This window comes from Anolis sagrei, chromosome 1 (assembly GCF_037176765.1).
Source record: "Anolis sagrei isolate rAnoSag1 chromosome 1, rAnoSag1.mat, whole genome shotgun sequence".
Lineage (NCBI taxonomy): Eukaryota > Metazoa > Chordata > Lepidosauria > Squamata > Dactyloidae > Anolis > Anolis sagrei.
Window position 1 is genome coordinate 129,618,583 of NC_090021.1, and position 16,157 is coordinate 129,634,739.

The following is a 16,157-nucleotide window of genomic DNA, read 5'->3' on the forward strand; positions in this document are numbered from 1 at the left end:
ATATTGGATTTTAAGAGACATAAGAATTTGTCCATAGAATATTAGAAGAACATGGTTTTTAATAGCTTGATTTTATGTGCTGTAGATGTAACTCTATGGTTATGATTAGTGGGACCAGAAGAAGGTGGATGAGTTCACATGACACAGGTCACAGTCTTCTATAATCAAACCTAATTCTCAATGTTTGTAGGATTCTCAGCTCCGCCAGAGTACAACCTATAGTTTACATCAACCTCAGGGAAATAAGGAGCATGGCACTGAAAGAGATGGCAGCCTCTATAAGAAAAGCGATGGGTATGTATAATACTGTTATGTGAGAGGGGAAAGGTATTAGTTTCTTCTGTAACAATACAAGTTACATCACATTTATCTTATTTTGTTGTCTTTTTATGAAAACAAAAATCCCAGGATCAGAAAAGTGTGGCAGAAGAGGAAGTGCACCGTTAAAAATGGTTTCCTTACAATTTCCCATGGTACAGTAAGTATTTGTTTATAGTAGCCTATGCACACAGCTTGTTACTAATACCAAAAGCCAAATTGGGATACAGTTGTATTTATAGCTGTGGAACTGACTGAATCTTTTATAAAACATATTTGTTGAAATGACTGCAACTGAGAAGAAGAAGAAAAAAAAAACCTTGGCAGAGAATGAAATAATCTTGATCTGCCTGCCCACTCAACTGCTCTTGTGTCTGATGGTGAATTATGAAAACAAGCAAATATTTGACTTATGCTGATAAAAATATTGAATCCTTTTTCTGTGCAGATAACTGAGGAGACTGTGAGTAACATGCTGTGAAGACACGTGTATTTTTAGAAATGGTAGCCTCATGATTAGAAGGATAACTTTCAGTATTGTATTTCTTTTACAAATATTTAATAGCAACTGGAATAAAAGCTGGGAATTTAAACTTTCTGAGCAAGAGAAGGGAAGTTTCTATATAACAGTAACACTGTAGTAGTAGTAATAATAATAATAATAATAATAATAAATTATTATTATTATTATTATTATTATTATTATTATTATTATTTAAATGAGGATTTTAAAATAGAACCGCAAAGACTCCGGCACAAGCCACTAAGAGTGGTCTCAGTGGTGATTGGCACACAGGGTGGAGTGCCTAAAGACCTTGGCCTGTACTTAAAAACAATCGGTGCTGACAAAATTACCATCTGTCAGCTGCAAAAGGCCACCCATTGGATCTGCAGACATTATTTGCCAATACATCACACAGTCCTAGACACTTGGGAAGTGTCCGAAGTGTGATACAAAACAACAGCCAGCATAGTGATCTTGTTTGCTCTGTACTAATCTTGTTATGTATCTAATAATAATAATAATAATAATAATAATAATAATACCACACTCTTACCCACATCTCCCTCATTAAAACAGGAGATGAAACACTATTAAAACACATGCAAAAAATACATAGAGTTAAAATACAAGTTAAAATTCACTGATGAAATACAGATTAAAATTGACTGGGTAGACCTGCCGTAAGAGATCAGTCTTTAATTGTACCTAGATGTTCCTATAATTTGTCTGGCTGCCATGTTTTGAACTAATTTGAGTTTCTGAACTTAGTACAAACGTAGCCCAATGTAAACTGCATTGCAGAAGTCCAACCATGAAGTTATCAGTGCTATATTTTTGTTAATGAAATAAAACAAAATCTCTCTTGGATATTGGACCATATACTCAATTAAATGAATGGGAACTGATTTAAAATTATGTGTCTCACTGACTGAAAAATACATGCTGCTAAACAAAACCTTTATATCCAAAATCCCTCCACCTCCCCATATGCCACTTCTCCAACTGAATGTTTGGTGTGTTAGGATAATAGCTGTGAAAATTCATCTCTGGTTCTTCCTGTATACTTATAAGGACAATGAAACGATCATTTACTTGTAAATTAATTGCCTTCAAGCAAAACCTGGTATTGTCCAGACCATCTTTCTCAATGACATGGAAAATGAATACCTCTGCCATTTCAGAGTCTCGATGTTCATAAGTTACAGTTATAAATATATAATGTATTACCATATCTAGGTTGCTATGTCTATACTCTCATTACCCATTTCTATGCTTCCATAGAAGATAAGGCTAAATCCAGCATTTAGTCATATAGAATCATAAAGTCATAGAGTTGGAAGTCACCTCCAGTCCAACCCCATTCTGCCAAGAATCAGGAAAATCTCCTTCAAAGCATCCCTGACAGATGGTTATCCAGCCTCTGCTTAAAAGCCTCCAAAGAAGGAGGCTCCACCACACTCCAGGGCAGAGAGTTCCACTGCTGAACAGCTCTCACACTCAGGAAGTTCTTCTAAATGTTCAGGTCGAATCTCCTTTCCTGTAGTTTGAAGCCATTGTTCCACCTCCTAGTCTCCAGGGCAGCAGAAAAGACGCCTTCCTCCTCCTCATGATGACTTTCCCTCACATATTTATATATGGCCCTCATCATGTCTCCTCTCAAATATATTTCCACTCGTTCTTACTGTTTTACAAGAACTAGTAACTTTTCTCTCTCCTTTTGGCTTTTATAGCATTGCTTCTTAAACGGTGGGTCCCGACCCCATTTGGGGTTTCCTTAGCTCAATGTTAAGGTCATGAAACATTTGACAACAGTAAAAGGTTTCTGAATGCCACCCATTTATACAAATCCTTTGGCAACAACATGCAGCGTTTACAGTGGACTCTGCAGAAAATGCTTCAGCTATATTCCACAAAAAGGAAAATCAGACTGTTTAGCAAGCCTTGGAAATGCAGATTTATTTTCAATAAATGGTTGATTTTTATACTTATTTCATATACTTCTGTACCAGAGGCAACATAAAAATTTCTCAGACGGAAAGGGGTCGCAAGTGGAAAATGCTAAGAAGCTATTTTTTTTTTTAGAGAATTGGGGAGTCTGCTAAAGAAGGGGTTTTGGAAGTGGGCCACACTGTGGGATACTGGCCAAGAAAAACACACAACAAGCTGTGTGATATGAGATCACGGAACGTAGATTTTAATATGTTCTAACGTTACATTCAGTTATGATTTTAAACCATTTTATTTAAAAACTGCTTGCGTAACTAATTCAGGGAAATGATTATACTAAAAGGCTGTAGTGTGTGTGATTTCTAATCCAATTTGAAATGTTTCATTTTAAATGACCTTAAATCTATATGATACTCTGCTCTAGAACAGATCCATTGAATAGATGGGATTTAATATGGATTTTGGCTTAACGTTCCGCATTTCATTTCATCGACTCACGCTAGATGGAATGTGTCATTGAATTTAGGTCTAGATTTTTCTTACTATGCATGACAACAAAGATGGAAATATCAAGCAGAGAAATGCCTTCTTTTGCAGTGATACTAAACATAGCAGAAGGATCTTAAGGCTTGGTTTAGTTAACGACATCCAGGTTCTCTACCTTTCCTGTTTATTTGTGCTTGAATTTCATATTGGAATAAAAAGGTATTGATCTTATTTTCATTTTCAAGGCAGTTTTCTTTAATTTCCCTTTGCCTGTAGTTCATTCTGGCTCAATTTTTGCTTGATTGTGAACAAACTGCAAGTGTGTACATTCTGTCTCCTATCTTCTCCTCCTCCATATGAACTAGGGATAGAAAGAATATTCAAATGGTAGAAAAATGTGTCTCTTGAGTGTTAAGAGACTGTAATGAGAAACTTAAGTTGATGGGAATCTTCACAGTTTGTGACTTTTTAGTGCAAGCTTTGCATATGTATTTTCTGTTGAGGAAACAGGGAAAAGAAAATGCTATTGCCTGTGCAAAAAAATCTGGGTTTTGTGAAAAAAAAGATGTGTGAATTTTGCAAAGAATAAATTTACGCAGACTTGTTGCAAACAAGCCAGTGAGTTAACTTCTGTTTTCTGATTGCTCCAGCTAAACAAATCACTGACTTGAGTCTGTGATTTTTCTTTTAACATCCCAACATGAAGCCATATGACACTCTGGGCTCCCCCCCCCCCCCCCCAAGAATCCAGATAAACAAACTTTTATATAGCCCCATGCAAAATTATTTCTCCTGCTTGACGGGACAAAAACAAGCCCGAATGCAAGCTGTTGTTGTATTGGAACTCCATGACAAATATACTGTGGACCATCTAACCCTGGCTTTCAATGCCATTCAAATATACTCAACATATTCCATGAAATATACTCCTAGGTGCATCAGTATAGAATAGTGGTTCTCAACCTGTGGGTCCCCAGATGTTTTGGCCTACAACTCACAGAAATCCCAGTCGGTTTACCAGCTGTTAGGATTTCTGGGAGTTGAAGGTCAAAACATCTGGGGACCCACAGGTTGAGAACTACTGGTATAGAAGAAAGTAAAAAAAAGATGAAGCACAGAAATCAGGTTTACTAAAGAGGTTAAAGTCAATGAAAAGGGTTTTTTGGGTTAAGGAAGAACAAAGGACAATGAAATGGTAGGGCCACTAGGTGGAGAGGATGGCAAAATCCTTACAGGAGTCAGAAAAAAGGCAGAACTATTCATCACCTTCTTTGCTGCAGCCTTCTCTAAAAAGGAAAACAGTGCTCATACTTGGGGCAAATCTAGTCTTTGCTGTTGGGTTTTGTGTAAATACATTAGATGTGTGCTTTCCAAACATTTCTGGGGTTGCCATCTTTAAGGCAGGAATAGGAAGAATTCCTATCTAGCATGTGCTGTTAATACGGCTGCATTTTAGGGTGTTCGGCCTGACTTTCTCTTTAGGTCATGCAGTTCTTTTTTCTCGTACTTTTCTAAATTGCCTGAGGGTGAGAAGAATCTGAAAGTTCAAGCTCAATTATTTTAGCCATGCTTGAAGCATCACAAGGCTGGATCTACACTGCCCTGTATCCCAGGATCTGATCCCAGATTATGTGCTTTGAACTGGATTATATGAGTCTCCACTGCCATATAATCCGGGATAAAAAGATAATCTGCAATCAGATCCTAGGATATAGGGGGCAATGTAGAAGGGGCCTGAAAGGACACCGCTGGAATTTGTTCTTTTTCTTTAAGGTGGGATATAACAAAAACCCCTCAATCACCTCTTAAAGTACACCATTTAAAATGATGGGTGTACAAAATGATAACTTTATATCAGTGTTTGTTGGTAACCATTCCACTCCCTTTCCTCTTTACAGTTTTTCTAGACACGTTTGACAGTCAGGATTTTCATCTGAAGTTAATAGCTATATAGTTTTCAATTTTAGTTCCTGTTTTCCTACTTCCCAATTAAGTGTGCTTATCAAACACTGGAATTTCCTGCAGCTGCAAGTTCTGTTCATACTTCAGGTACCAGAAGTTGCTTTTCAAGCATTCTCTCTTTCTCTAACGTGTACTGAGCATTGAGCAATGATCATGGTGGCACGTTGCCCAGAATCACTTTCTTAGATTAGTTACCTCTGGCTGCTGGCACTTTCTGGCTAGACCTCAGCCAGACAGACTTGAGTGGCTCTTATAGGGGTTATATTTTCACGCTTCAGCCTCTTTTTGATTTGAGTCTTGGAATTACACATGCTCCTTTATTTTTGGCACCTTGTTGCAGTCATTCACCACCATAGGTGGTGCCCCATGCACAATGGAGGACCTTATAGCAACTCCAGAGACACTCCAAGTGGCAGCTACTGGTCAAAGGACATTTAGTATAATGCCAAGTTTTTTAAACTTTGTGTTTTTAAAATATATTACAACTGTACCCTCGGTTTGCTTCTGATACGATAAATAAATACCACCATAGGTGGTAGTAGTAGAACCACATCTTGCTTTTCTAGCAAGGTGTTTGCAATCATGACTATTTATAGAGCTGTGCTAGGGTTCACACCTCTTGGATGTTCATAACACCTTTAATACCAGATGTATTCTCATTGCCATGACTACTGTGTTCAGGGCACACAACCAATCAAAGCAAACATGTTTATTATTGTTCAAGTGTGAAGGCCTAGGCCAAATTAATTTCAAAAGTCGTGTATCTGGATCTTGAAGTTTGTCTGATGTGAGGCTCCTCCTTTTTGACCTTTCTCAGTCAGTTCCTTGTAGAGTGCTAATCCATTTCCAATTTCCCTTGTAAGGAAAATGGTTGCTTTATTCTTCCTTAACTCAAACATTAGATCTTGCTGTTTGCATGGCAGGATTAGGTTGCTCTGTAAGGTGTGGTTATTTATGCCACTCTCATCTCGGTTCTGCCTTTTTTCTCCCCTTTTTAAGCATCTTGTCTTCACAGAATTGTACAAGTGAATGAAATGAAATTAATACCAAAACAATCTCTGCTGTATCCATCTGTTCTAAGGGCACACTTTTTCATGTGTAGGGTACCCAAATATCAAGAAAAGATTTGCTCTGTTCTAAAGCTATATATTTTCATGATTACATTGTGGGTTGATTTACACTGAAATACTACATACAGCTGCTAAAGATACTATTTGCAGCATGGTCTATGTGACTATATATTCAGCTCTACACCATGGAACACAGTTGAAAATAGTGTTTGGCCTTGACTAGACAGGAAAATTAATGGTTCTCTTAAAAAACGAATCAAACTAGAAATGTAAAGGAAACTTTTCGTACAGAGGAAACAAAATAGATCAATGAATCTACAGTTTTATCTTTAGATTTTTTTTTAAAAAAAAGATGCATTTAAAGCCAATGAGTCAAGGTTAGCTTTTAATTAGAAAGTTAACCCGAAAAGCCTTACTAAACTAATTAATCAAGGGCTTAGAATTGTGCAGAATCACAGCTTAATTAATGCAACTTGAAATTTGATGGATAGATCCATTGAAACAATGGCTGAATGGCTTGTCAAAACTTGCAAAAATTCCACTGATTTAGTGCAGCTCCTCTAGTTGAGCCTGACAATTAATTTTAGACCACTGAGTATCATGTTAGAGTGCATAAAGAAAAACTGGTACAAATAATATAAACATCAGGGCTGTGCTTTTGCATTATTTAACCATATCTGGCATGTGGTTAAAAAATTACAAAATGGTGTTGTGATAAAAATGCTTCCCATTTTGTAGCCGTTGAGTGAAACACTTTTTTTTTTAATTTCGTGTCAAAAGCATTGCATAAATAAATTAGTATAAAACTGATAAAATAGAGGGAACACAAGTGGCTAAATAATTTTAGACCAAAAACGGGCATGAGTGACCCCATTGTCTGTAGCTTTAAACAGTTCTTTCTCTGTGCATGAGGCAGGCCATTGTGGACAAGCATACAGATGCTGAGTTGTCTGTTCTTCTCCACAGTTGCACAAGGTGGAGGATTCTTCTGGGTACTGCCATTTTGCCAGGTTGTCTTTTGATCTGCCCACTTCACTTCTGAGTCTGTTCAGGGACTTCCAAGTTGCTCATTCTTGTTTTGCCCCTGGAAGCAGACTCTCGTTGGAGGGTGGGCATCCAGTTGAAATTTCCATATCATATAATTTTATACCATATTAGCGTCCTCCCAATAGACTCAAATCAAGGGAAAGTTTCACGAGAACCACCACTCTTCTTAATATTCCCCCAGCAACAGCAAGAGAATCCCTCTGGGCAGTTAAGCCAGGAAATCCCAAATGGATGGCCCCCTATGAAGGTCTTCCTGCAGGGGCAAACCAAGAATGGGCAACGTAGAAGTCCCTCAATAGACTTAGAAGCAAAACCAGTTGAACACATGAAAATATATAACTATTGATGAAAGGTGTGGATGTTCATGTCTGCCATACAACTGTGATCTGGATGGGTTTTTTTTTTTTTTGGTCATAATTCAACTTTTTGGAATTACTCTGTTCTGTGTTCTTCCTGGTAAGATTGTATGTGTGATTTTTAAATGTTTTAATGGTGACTATAAATATTTCTCTCTCAATATGCACATTTGCTATAACATTTAGGAGTAACATAGTCCAAGCGTAACCTCGCCCTGAAATGTTGGTTTGAGCTCTCCCCTCACATAGAGACCACAGGATGCTGTATAGTAGACCTTTATTTTAATATTTGTATCATAAAAAACAACTACATAACCCTGTCCTTACAGTTTAGCATTCCCAAAAATTGCCGTAGATCACTTGAACTGAATACCTATTTTGGTTAAAAAAAATATTGAGCTCATCCAAATTATCTTGGTTCTTTGGAGGAGGGTTGTTCCTTTTAATGTTAACAGAAAATGTTATTGTTCTTAATGCATTCTTACTAAGGGATATTCCTTTTTTCTTCTTCTTTTTAAATTAGGCAAACCGACCTCCTGCAAAGCTTAATCTGTTAACTTGCCAAGTGAAAACAAACCCAGAAGAGAAAAAATGTTTTGACCTCATATCACGTAGGTTTGTTGCTCAGTCCCATTGGTTCTCTATGTTCATTCTAAACTGTATTGTTTCAGACAACCAAAGAATGGCAAAATAGTTAAATCATGTATAGTTTGTATGTATTCTTATGGCTTCTTGCTTTGGTTAAGCAACATACATGCTTCCATCCAATTCAAATATCATTGTATGTGTTTGTCAGCAAAATTGTTTGTCTCAGTCTTTGTTGCTGACTTCACAGCATATATGGCAAAAATTCAATGCTAACAAAAAACATATGAACAAATTACATCAAAACAAAACACATCAAACAACATAGAACAGCCTAATTCTAACATTAACACCACATAGGAATTAACAAAAAAAAAAAAGACTTAAATAACCCAAACAGACAGGATAGGACATTATAGTCACGGAGAATCACATTTTGTTGAAGAGTACACACATAACTAAACTTACAATACAAATGTCCAGTCACACTAGCGCTTGAAAAGTTATAAGCAATATCCCAAATCCCAGCAACTTGCCATTAAGTCATTTTTTTAGCAAACTAAAAAAAGAAGGGACCCCCACCCCCGAAAAAAGCCGCAACTGATTTAATTATGGTATTATTGCTATATGGTACTTTTTAAAATCTTCCTAGTGTAATATATTGGGACAGAGACATCATGCTATGCAAAAGCATGAGGCAGTGAATCAGAAGTGATATGTTCTGGCTGCCAGTGGGTTCAATTTGGGTGTGCAAGTAGTCTCGCTTTCTTATTGCAGTCATGAAATACAAGGAGTTTACACAAAATACTGACCATGATGCAAATCCTGAGTATATTTGCATAAAAATCTGTGTTAAGGGATTTTTAAAATTCTGGTACATGAGGATCAGTGTTGGTTTTCTGTTCTTGATGTATTGGAAGCGCAACAGCCAGGATCTAGTTTTAGCCAAGGAGAAATCTTTTGCTTCTTTATCGATTTTATTCTTTATTTAACCATTGCTGCTGAAAGGAATTACTAAATAGCAGTGATCAGGAAGCTCGCGAACAAGATTCTGAATATTGTTAAATATGAATGCAGCCATAAATTGTTGTTTTGCCGATATCTTAGCCTCTTTTGTATTTTGACACTGTGTTATTGTGGGTCATATATGCTTTCTAACACAACAGCAAGAAAGGAAGGCGTGTTACCTCTGAGTTTATATCTGTGGTCTATCTTCCTCTTCCTTTACTACATGTGTTATTTATTTTCTTTGCCAATCTTGTACTGGCTTCCAGTGCAGAGTAGTATGTGGAAAATTACTATACCTGTCAGTCACACAGCTGCTTTATGTGCTGTGTGAGTGGCAGTTAAGATAATTTGCCATGATAAAATTTCTGATCAGGAGAACTGCATTTTTTTCCTAATCCTTTCTTGCTTTCTTCTTTCTTTCTTTCTTTCCTTCCTCTTTTTGTTAAAAAAACTATAAAAATAATGAAGAATAATGCAGTCTTAGTACAATGACATCAAATAACTTGACCATAATTTAGTTTCTTTCTCATGCTTTAGTTTATGAAATACCTTACTGTCCAACATATCTGTTATCCTCTCCGTCTTCCCCATTTGTTTGAAATATGCATCCAACGTAATATCCTTGCTACATTCATTGTCATGATACCTCTCAGAGAAATACCCCCCCCCATTTTCTTTTTGCTGAACAAGTACCATTCTTTTGATATGGTCTCTTATCTCCTTCATTGCGGTGGCGCAATGGGTTAAACCCTTGTACCGGCTGAACTGCTGACCTGAAGGTCAATGGTTTGAATCCGCGAGACAGGGTGAGCTCCCTTCTGTCAGCCCCACCTTTTCTTCCGGGGACATGAGAGAAGCCTCCCACAGGATGGTAACACATCCGGGCGTCCCCTGGGCAACATCCTTGCAGATGGCCAAATCTCTCACTCCAGAAGCGACTTGCAGTATATTCTCAATTCACTTCTGACTCGATTAAAAAAAAAATCCCCTTCACTTTCCTAAACCCATTCTCCTGATCTTTGTTAGCCAATTTTCTGTTCATCTCTCACATCTACCACACTAATTAAATATACATTGTGAACCTCACTCTTTGCCATGTAGCTAAGAATACCTACCAGGTGCTATACTTTCTTTTTCTTTTAGATTTTGTTATTCAGATCAAAATTTATTCATTTTTTCGTTTGTTTAAAACTCTTTTTGAATATGGTCAAGTGCAAGATAGTTGTCGGCCCTCGCTTCCCACACCATTCATCTTTTCTTCTAATTTAGTACTAGGATTTTATTCCTGCTTGCCTGATCATCACATTTTGTGATTTCAACCAGTCTTATTTCATTCCTATGTTACAAACAACCTTTATGCACCTTGTACCTCCTTTCACGTTTTCTTTGCATAATTTTACAGTTGGATGCTCTCACTGTGTTTATCTGTCAAATAGTGTAATTCATAACAGAGGCTGGGATACGAAGGCCCTCCTGAGAAGGCATTTCCACTCATCCATCAGAGGTCACTAATATTCCTCCTCCTAGCTGCAGCCCTCACATATCACCATTGTGTTTTACTGCTCCAGAGAATGCCATGACATCTTTCAGTTTGTTTTCAAAGCCCTACTGGATGGAGAGGGAAGGATTGGCAGCAGGCATCTATATTATTATTATTATTATTATTATGAATGGTGATGATAATATTTTTTTAATTTATTACCCGCTTCTCCTTTCAGCTTGATGAGGGGCACAACATAGTTAAATGCATCTATCTGTATTGACTTTCTTTGCCATGCAGGAATAAGTGTAAAAGGATTTGGAAATGAACACTTTTTTTTTAACATGGCAAACCTTCTTGTTGCTGTAATTTGACAATTTAACTGTGCTGGCTATATGAATTTCCATTTTATTGCCCCATTCTGGTAACATTTGAAAGAAAAGACTCATACCCATAAGCTTGCCCATGGGATCACATTTCCCCAAATGTTACTAAACAAGGAAGGTGCATATAACAGAGTGGTTTCCTTGTTGTGCATGTAATGTTTGAATTATGTTTCTGTTCCACAGCAAACACTGGCAGCAGTCCATCACCTCATTGTGTGAAGCTAAAGCTTTTCAAGAAAGGGGAACATACAGTTACTTGCTTCTAGTAGATGCCAACATTTTTAACCAATACATCAGTAGAATAGCCAGTAAGATGTGGTGGTTCAAGGATTGGTTGGAGACTAGAGTTTGAATCTACAAAGGATTCCCCCAGGCAGTAAGAAGCCAGATCTTGAAACTGCTAGGCCATCAAATGCTAATCAAGGTGGCCAATTGAAACAATCACACCTAGCTCCAACAGACAAGCGTTCTTTCTTCCACCCTGGACATTCCACAGATATATAAACCCAATTTTCCTAGTTTCCAACAGACCTCACAACCTGCCATAGATGCAAATGGATGCCTGCCATAGATGCAAATGAAACGCCAGGAAAGAATGCTTCTGGAACATAGCCATACAGCCCAGGAAACTCACAACAGCCCAGTGATTCTGGCCATGAAAGCCTTCAACAATACAGTGTTTGAATCCCTGCTTGTTTGGGGCAAATTACACTCTGCTTAGACTCAGAGGGAATGCAGGCAAATCTCCTTTGAGCAAATCTTACCAAGATATTTTCTGTGATATTTTCACCATATGTAGGCACACCACAACAACTACATTAGTAGATTTGCACTTCATAATATGCAATGGGTTGGGGGTGGGGTGTCCCAGTGTGCCAGCAACAAGTGCCATACTTGTGCTCATTTGTAGCAATATTATTGCCCAGAAACTTGCTGCAAGCTGACATCCAGTAAGCCAAAACCAGCACCTGTCTGCTGAGCAGCACATTGACGAGCACTGCTGTAGATAACTCTACATGTGTCTCAGCCCCAGTAGAAAACGTGAGGAATATCCTTGGATGCAGTCCTGTGAGATCTAGCTGTTTGCAGGCAGGTCTGCTGTGATACCCTTGGAAGAGCTGTTTCACTTTAAAAGCGGGGAACATTGTAGAATTGCCACTTAAACTAGTGTGGGCTTGGTATAGGTCAGTGGTTCTCAACCTGTGGGTCCCCAGGTGTTTTGGCCTACAATTCCCAGAAATCCCAGCCAGTTTACCAGCTGTTAGGATTTCTGAGAACTGACGGCCAAAACATCTGGGGACCCACCGGTTGAGAACCACTGGTATAGGTCATTCTTGAAGAATCACTGCCTATGTTATCTTGCAGTATTTACAAGAAAGGTTTTCCAATGTCACTTGGAAAATGAAGAGAGAGAAGAATGTTACAAAGAACAAGTAATGGAGGAAAAGGCAGGAACTGACCAAGTAAACCATAAGATCCAAGCCTCCTATATATCAGAGGTTAGAGAGTCACCTAGCAGGTACACCTCTTGGAAGGTGATTGGAAGGTGGGAAGGTGCCATCTGCTAGTCATTTCCATTAGAGGGAACATTTGTAGTGGAAATCATGCTTTGAGAATGCATAAAACATCCCAGGGAGCCCCCGGTGGCGCAGTGGATTAAAACGCTGAGCTGTCGAGCTTGTTGACCAAAAGGTCGCAGATTTGAACCCTTGGAGCGGCGTGAGCTTCTGCTGTCAGCCCTAGCTTCTGCCAACCTAGCAGTTCGAAAACATGCAAATGTGAGTAGATCAATAGGTACCACTCCGGTAGGAAGGTTACGGCGCTCCATGCAGTCAGCCGGCCAATTGACCTTGGAGGTGTCTACAGACAACTCCGACTCTTCAGCTTAGAAATGGAGATGAGCACTACTCACCAGAGTCGGACACGACTGGACTTAATGTCAGGGGAAAACCTTTACCTAAAACATTCCTGTTAGACCAAGCCAAAGATCTGGTTTCCTCAGTATCAACTTAGTTAACTGATGTATCCCTGTACTTTTCAACTACTTCACCTTGCTTGAATATTGGAACATGTAATGAAATCAAGGTTTATCATTCAGGTATGAGTTAATGAAATACATAAGTGTTCAAAAAAGCAACACATTTATTTGGGTTAACATTATTTTATCTTTCTATAGATGACCGAACGTATCATTTTCAAGCAGAAGATGAACAGGACTGCCAGATGTAAGCAGTATTAGGTGTTTTGACTTGATTGTGATAATGACGTTGGTTTCTTACTTGGTGTGGGAGAGGTTTGTTAAGTCTAATCATCATGGTGTAGACAAGCTAATAAGTGTAAATGTTCATCTTTGGCTGGAATGGTCAGAATGTGACCTCAAAAAACCCAAATATTAAAGAAACAAATGCTCCTTCCCATCCCATTGGGCTTTGTTCTATTGGATTATCTTCACCACAGTCAGTATAACCTAGGATATAAATGTAAATTTTCGTCTTTCTCACATTTAGAAAGCAACAATTTGTGTCAATTGGGGATTCCTGCCTCCTACTAGCCCTTTTTCCAATCTTTTCAAAATAATGGTGTGACAGCAGTTAATATTTTTGAGGGCAAACCCCAACCCATATCTTGGTTCTGTTCCATTATCTGGGCAGAGGCCACTAGGGGACGCTAGAGAGAGAGAGAAGGATAGTTCATTTTACCAGGAGGGAGTTGAAGGAGAAAACAATTTTCCCCATTTTCACTGGTTATTCCCTCTTCCACTTCCCATTTCATTAACGAGGGTTGCTTCCACAACAGGGACATGGGTGGGAGGAATAACAGGAAAACAGGGAATTTTTAAACTCTTTCAACCCACCCTCCACCCCCATAAAATGGTCTCTCCTTTGCTCTCTAGCGCCCCCTTGTGACCTCCGCCCAGATAATAGAACAGTAGCTTAATCTTCCTTTATTTGAAGGATGGTAGCATTATTACCAATGCATTTAGAGAAATGTATACTTTTGTTTTTATTTCTGAAGCTGGATATCAGTGCTACAGAACAGTAAAGAGGAAGCTTTAAATAATGCGTTCAAAGGGGATGACAACACAGGAGAAAACAATATTGTCCAAGAACTGACCAAAGAAATAATATCTGATGTTCAGAGGATGCCTGGAAATGACACGTGTTGTGATTGTGGCGCACAAGGTGACTTTATGATGCTGAAGTCGCATATTTTACCTGCAACATTCTTTCTCTTTCTATCGTTCTGGGCAATGTAATAAAATACACAATTTATACTCATAAAGAAGAGAATATATATGTTTGTGTTTCTTTCCACCATAGTTCCAAAATAGTAAAATTAGACACTTGAATCTTAGCATGCATAGTAAGGGGACCCTAGGGATGTGTATGTACCTCAAGGTTATATTTTTGAACTAACTAATTAATTAATTTAATTAGTTGAAATATGTAGCATACATTTCCTTTTTTAGTCACTAGGTGACTTCCTAATTATCAGCCTAGTATATTTGTTTCTTCTGGTCAGCTCCACATGCGCTAGTGGGCGAAGAACGTGGTGGGCATAGGTCTTTTTTTTCAAAGACTCCTGATCTTTTCAAAAGATAGAAGAGAGAGAAGGTGTTATTGCTGATTGAGGATGGGAAAGGACAAAAAGCAGAGAGAACAATTGAATGAGGGGAGACAGAAAGTGAGGGGAAATCTGAACAAGGGCATAGACAGAAAAAACAAACGCTACAGGAGTGTTCACTCACCCCTTTGCTATCCAAAGATATATATAGCTGGAGTTACACTTAAAAATGTACTTCTTCTGACTGTCATACAAATTCAACTTAAGAACAAACCTACAGAACTCATCTTGTTCGTAACTTGGTGACTGCCTGTATATATAAAAGAGAATACTTAATGCTAAGCAACAAATTCTAAACAGCTATTAAAATTATTCTGTGCAAATGTAATTGTTCACAGCTTAGTTTCATATTTTATTATTTCATTTTCAGATCCTACATGGCTGTCAACCAATCTGGGCATTTTAACTTGCATCGAATGTTCGGGAATCCATCGAGAACTTGGTGTTCACTATTCCAGAATGCAATCACTCACTTTGGATGTGCTGGGAACATCCGAATTGCTGGTAAATTAAGAATATTCCGATCCTTCCAAAGCTGAATGACTGTCTAATCATCAGTGCATATTTCATATCAGTGTAAACTTTATTGGCTATACTTTATGCAAGTAAGAAATTCGTTTATCACATTAAGGGAACATTGGAGTAAATTCAACAGTAGTTCTTCTTAGAGTAGATCTGCTACCCTGTTTCCCCGAAAATAAGACATCTCCTGAAAATAAGACCTAGTAGAGGTTTTGCTGAATTGCTAAATATAAGGCCTGCCCCGAAAGTAAGACCTAGCAAAGTTTTTGTTTGGAGGCATGCTCCCCCTGGTGGCCAGAAGCTGCAATACCGTCCCTGCTGTACAAGTGGTCCAGGAACTGCTGTGGGAGATAATGACAGTCTCCAGGCAGTGTGTGGGAGCCCTTTACAGTCCTTATTTTTTGTGGCCCTGTGTGTGAGGGCCAATATATTTATTATGTACTGACAACTACTGTATAGTATATAATAAATGTTCGGGGGTTTTGTTCAACAATAAATGTGAATTCTTCTTCATGAAAAAATAAGACATCCCCTGAAAATAAGACCTAGCACATCTTTGGGAGCAAAAATTAATAGAAGACACTGTCTTAATTTGAGAAAAAACAGGGTAAAATAAGAGTGACTTAAGGTAGTTTTACTGCCACACCCCATTTAGTGCGACAGATCTACTCTAAGAAGGACTGATGCTGAATTTAGACCAGAGGTGTCGAACTTCTGGCCTTTCAGATGTTTGGGTCTCCACCTCCCAGAAGCCCTTGCCAGTTTGTCCAATGGCCAGGAATTCTGGAAACTGACATCCAAAATACCTGGAGGGCCAAGTTTGACACCACTGATTTAGACCAATGTATTTAAAGAAGTAGG

The 16,157-nt window shown here is 38.3% G+C and overlaps 1 protein-coding gene across 3 annotated transcripts in view; it reads left to right on the plus strand.

Annotated features, from left to right (window-relative positions):
• The window catches only part of ASAP2 (ArfGAP with SH3 domain, ankyrin repeat and PH domain 2), a 136,764-nt gene that overhangs the window by 88,635 nt on the left and 31,972 nt on the right, over positions 1 to 16,157 (plus strand). For all 3 annotated transcript variants that reach the window (XM_060787840.2, XM_060787853.2, XM_067468546.1), the window contains exons 10-15: positions 191 to 294; positions 409 to 478; positions 8,215 to 8,302; positions 13,327 to 13,375; positions 14,166 to 14,332; positions 15,145 to 15,278. In XM_060787840.2, coding sequence (XP_060643823.1) covers positions 191 to 294; positions 409 to 478; positions 8,215 to 8,302; positions 13,327 to 13,375; positions 14,166 to 14,332; positions 15,145 to 15,278 — 612 coding nt within the window. The remainder of the gene's footprint in view (positions 1 to 190; positions 295 to 408; positions 479 to 8,214; positions 8,303 to 13,326; positions 13,376 to 14,165; positions 14,333 to 15,144; positions 15,279 to 16,157) is intronic.